Below are 4,916 nucleotides of genomic sequence, written 5' to 3'. Positions count from 1 at the left end.
CTCTGGAGACACCACCTGGTGAGTGATGACTCTGCCTCCACCTGCACAGCAGAAAGAATTACGCTCCTTACATAATAGAAACCTAGTATTGATATTGTTTTCATGCTACACAGCCGACTGAATGCTTCGCCACATTACTGTATATAAAAACGTTATGTTGTGTATATAAAAAAAGAGTTTCTGTCCAGTATCCATTCTCTTACTCTCACGTTGCAGCTGTGGTTATAGCTCTAATATGTGAGCTTAGATCCATGTCAGACCCCCCCCCCCACATTAATATTGTAAAGTCTCTCTCTCACAATCACAAGCTATCATTGCTGTATACTTCCCACCTGCGCTTTCATAATAACTCAGAGGTCGCATACCTAACTACTACCTCGTGTCTTGCAGTGCATTGTGGGACATAGAGACAGGCCAGCAGGCCACCACCTTTACTGGCCACACAGGGGACGTAATGAGTTTGTCTCTAAGCCCGGACTATAAGACCTTTGTGTCAGGAGCCTGTGACGCCACCTCCAAGCTGTGGGACATCCGTGATGGCATGTGCAGGCAGTCCTTCACCGGCCACGTGTCCGACATAAACGCCGTCACCGTGAGTACTACATCACACACACACACACACACACCACACACACAAACACACCGCACATTATTAAACGGATTGAGGACTCAATATCATTTGATTCTTGAAAATTGTAGATTTGATAAACATTCTTTATGAGAAAGAAACCTATAACATAAGAAGTTTGAATTTTAACTTTTTGAATTACCAACTATGAAAAATGACTCTTGTGTAGGAATACTTATAGAGCACTTATAGAGTAATAAAGTAAATCAGCGTCTTAGGTGTAATCACCTCAAAAACACAATATGATGACTTCTGCTTGATTTTTAAATGTTTTTTCCCCTGCAGTTTTTCCCCAATGGGAATGCCTTTGGCACAGGCTCAGATGACGCCACCTGCAGGCTGTTTGACCTGCGTGCTGACCAGGAGCTGATGATGTACAGCCACGACAACATCATCTGCGGCATCACCTCTGTGGCTTTCTCCAAGAGCGGCCGACTGCTCCTGGCCGGCTACGATGACTTTAACTGCAACGTCTGGGACACTCTGAAAGGCGAACGTGCAGGTAAGGAAGTCTGCTCTTTTTTTTTTCTTTTTTTTTTTCTTTTTTTTTTAATTATAGGTGACCGAATAAAGAAATAATTTACCTTGTGCAGTCATTGTACGTCAGTGCAGCTTTCAGCACTTTGAGCAAATAGCTATATTAGACACTTTGAGTCTTTATTTCCTAACCTACGTGTACACTCCAGATCAAAGTGACACAAGTCTGATTTGATCAAATCTGTGGCACATTTGATGAACTGCAAAATCTTTTTTTTCTTTTTTAATTTTGATTTGGACCACATGAACCATGGATGAATGTGGGATGTATGAATCCTAACACACTTGTATGTGACAATTTGAATCTAGATTTATTATGACAATAAGGGTCCGTCCGTAGAATCACGGATCCTGTCCTGCCAAAGTTTGCATTTTAAAAAAGGTGTGTTGTCGTCGATGTGTGCTTATTTTGTCACTGCACAAAGTGAGAGAATTGCACCTACCTACCCTGTAGAGCTACAACAATTAGTTGATGAATCAATGAAATTTAAAGAAAAGTGCAATTGTTTTGATGATCAGTTAATTGTTTTACTCAGAGTTCAAGCAAAAATGTCAAACATTATCTGGTTCCAGCTTCTCAAATGTGAGAATGTCCTGCTTTTCTAGGTCTAACAACTAAATCAACCAAATCTTTTTTTTTAAAGATATTTGATGGTGTCACCTTGTGCTTTAGTATATTGTGACAGCATTTTACTGTCTTCAAATGTTTTGTAGAACATATCAATAATTAATGAAAATAATTGTTAGTTGCTCAAGACAACATAAGACGAAGAGAAGCTGCAGATTCTCACATTTAAGAACTGGAATTTTGTTTTTTGCTTGAGAAACGTCCTAAACGATTACTCAGTTATGAACATAGCGACCAGTTATTTCCTGTAGATTTACTCATCAATCAGTTGGCAGATTCAGTGCTAATATCAGCCAAGTTGCATCCTTGAACAAACATCTTTGAATTTGAATTTCTCCTTCGTGGTATCAATAAAAGTACATCTTATCTTATCCTAAGAATGAGCAGCAAGTTGAACATTAAGGCCTATAGTGTGAACTGCTCATGTTACAGCCAAAGACATTGTGTTTGAATGGCTCTTAATTTTGGGTTGCAGATTTTTGATAACCAACCTTTGACTCTGGTTTATCGTCTTTGACCTCCCAGGTGTGCTAGCGGGCCACGACAACAGAGTGAGCTGCTTAGGGGTGACAGAAGACGGCATGGCTGTGGCCACCGGCTCCTGGGACAGTTTCCTCCGGATCTGGAACTAAAACAAACCTCTTCCCTGTTGTACTCAATCACTGCCTGCCAACTTCCTCCCCACAACCCCACCCTACATATCCCAACTCATCTGCTGGGCTGGACCTGCGGGGTGCACACCGTGTCTGCCGAAATCCTCTTAAGTCACCCCCAGTTCTCCTCTCTGCTGGCGACCTGCCCACCTGTGAGAAAGTACCAACTCTTTCTACCTTTCCAAGTGACGTTTTTTTCACCCAGCTATTACACAGAAACAAAAATAAGAAACCTTTCAGTAGAGTTGTCCAATCATAAATAAAAGAGATGAGTTATGAGAAACTGAAGGAAAAAAAAAATAGAAGATTTCGCCCTTAAACCAATTCTCTAAAAGGCGATGAAGAACGTCTATAACCATGACTAACAAGCAAGATGAGCGTTGATGTGTAATATGTAAATGTATATATAAAGACAGTATATATGTATAGCATTATGTGTGTATATATGCATCATATATGCATATATAATGTGTATGTATATATTTTTGTAGTTAATTTCCCACCCTTGCGATTTTTATTTTATTTTTATTTTTTTTTATGATTTGGGTGTTTTATGTTTTATTTCAAATGTACATATTCACATTACTGCACAGCATAATGCCAGAAACACTTATTTTATCCTGTGTAAGTACCAGAGTCAGTGTCAGACACTTATGACACAGCAACGTATCGTAAAAAGTAAAGATTTCTGGTACTTGCTGATTCAGTCAAGCCTACTCATCTAGCAACAAAAGAGGATATAGCAAGTAAACAGATCAATTAGAAAAAATATAATTTGCCCTAGTTTTAACTCACTTTCCTCATTTTTTGTGTTCAGTGTGCGTGTGTGTGTATTATGGTTACAGGCAGTGGGCATAACTCATGCGTCCTGTATCTACAAATGTTGCATTCATGTGAATGATGGCTATGATGGTATATTCTTTTTCTTTTAATAACACGACCCCTGGCATTCCTCACCACAGTCTTTTTCAAAAAGCAACGTTTTTAAGTATTATTATTTTTTGTCTGGATTCAGCTTTAGCTCCAAAGTAGAAACCAGTGAATTTTAGCCTAAGATTGAAAAACGTTATTTTCCTGGAGGCCCTGCCTTGGCCTCTTTCTCACATGGATTGTGGTTTCAAATCATCCGCATGCTGAATATCTGAAGACCACATCCATTCCATGCAAATCAACAGATGTGTGATGTGTTCGATAACCCCAATAATGGTCCTAAACAGAGGTTTTGCATCATAATATGCCCGTCTCCTGTGGCCTATAGAAACTACACTTTTCCTTAAAGTCGAGATGAGCATCTCAAGTTGCCCGTACAAATGATGCTGATGGAGAAGAGGGATACGTTCTCCCCAAGCAGAAGCTGTTTTCTACCGGTGCTGAGGCCTGCATGGACAAATGGTAGAGCGGGCGGTCGTTATGAGGATATTAAAGGACCATAAAGGCAGCGGTGACATCTCAGCAGCCTCTGAGGACTAGAGAAAAGATGAAAGAGCGAAAGATGTCTGTCAGAGCTCTCCATGTCATTTTTTTCTCTTTTTTTTTTTTCCTAAATGAAGGATCAAGAAGTCCTTTTTGTCGTCAGCAAGGTGTGAAATGAGTGACTGCATGGAACTGAAATCATGTTTGCCACTCAAAAATCACACCAGTGCCACCACAAGCCTGTAAAAAAAGAAAAAAACAGAAAAAAAGAGATTTTTTTTTTTAAGGGTTTAACACTTTCAGCAATTTCTTTCCTCACCAAAAACATGTTATGAACCGTTAAATATTGCTAGTGAAGAAAGTACACTTGGTAGACAGAAATGTACACTTAGTAGAGAGCTAGAAATGCACTCACAAGCTGTAGTACAAACGTAGACCATCGAGCACATGTGACTTATTTACCCATAGAAGTGGTTATCTCTGATTTTGAGTATTTTCACGCAACTTCCATTATTTTGGTTCCTCCTAAAGGCTTAATTAAAAAAAACAGCTAAAACACATGTATGTGAGTTGGACCTATCCATCAGCTGTCTCAGGTGCCTATCTCTAAATAGAAACATTTGACCCACACGGGCTAGATAAAGGAGGGTTTGTGCTCCTGTGAGATGTGGCACTATTGTGTCTCCATTCTGCCTTACAATACCATTCATAATAGAAGGTAATACTAGCATCGACTACAGTAATGTTTTCCTCTTACTATTCCTTTTTACACACTGATCAATAAGAAAGATTGCTAATTATTTTTCTTTTTTCTCGATAGAAGCACATTCTGATACTAGTGAACACTAAAAAGCATGCTTACAGAAAAAACCCCACCATGGCCACATGCAGCTCCATACTGCTTCTTAAAGCAAGTGTTTTACATCACTTTTTATACAACTCTGCTTTCTACTACTACCGTACAGTTTGTAGTATTTATTTAGGTTCAATCAGCTATCAATGAAACCCCTCTTTGGCATACCGTGATTCTAGTGACCTTTTTTTTTTTTTTTTCTTT

At 39.2% G+C, this 4,916-nt stretch overlaps 1 protein-coding gene across 1 annotated transcript in view; it reads left to right on the top strand.

Annotated features, from left to right (window-relative positions):
• Nucleotides 1-4,910, top strand: part of LOC118322054 (guanine nucleotide-binding protein subunit beta-4-like) — a 15,969-nt gene extending 11,059 nt beyond the window's left edge. The window contains exons 6-9 of the mRNA XM_035653636.1: nucleotides 2-18; nucleotides 391-592; nucleotides 914-1,130; nucleotides 2,319-4,910. Coding sequence (XP_035509529.1) covers nucleotides 2-18; nucleotides 391-592; nucleotides 914-1,130; nucleotides 2,319-2,425 — 543 coding nt within the window. The 3' untranslated portion in view covers nucleotides 2,426-4,910. The remainder of the gene's footprint in view (nucleotide 1; nucleotides 19-390; nucleotides 593-913; nucleotides 1,131-2,318) is intronic.
• Nucleotides 4,911-4,916: the final 6 nt, after the last annotated feature.

The sequence above is a fragment of the Morone saxatilis genome, unplaced genomic scaffold, assembly GCF_004916995.1.
Source record: "Morone saxatilis isolate NCDOM2014 unplaced genomic scaffold, NCSU_SB_2.0 Contig12, whole genome shotgun sequence".
NCBI lineage: Eukaryota > Metazoa > Chordata > Actinopteri > Moronidae > Morone > Morone saxatilis.
This window is presented reverse-complemented; position numbering and strand designations above follow the sequence as displayed.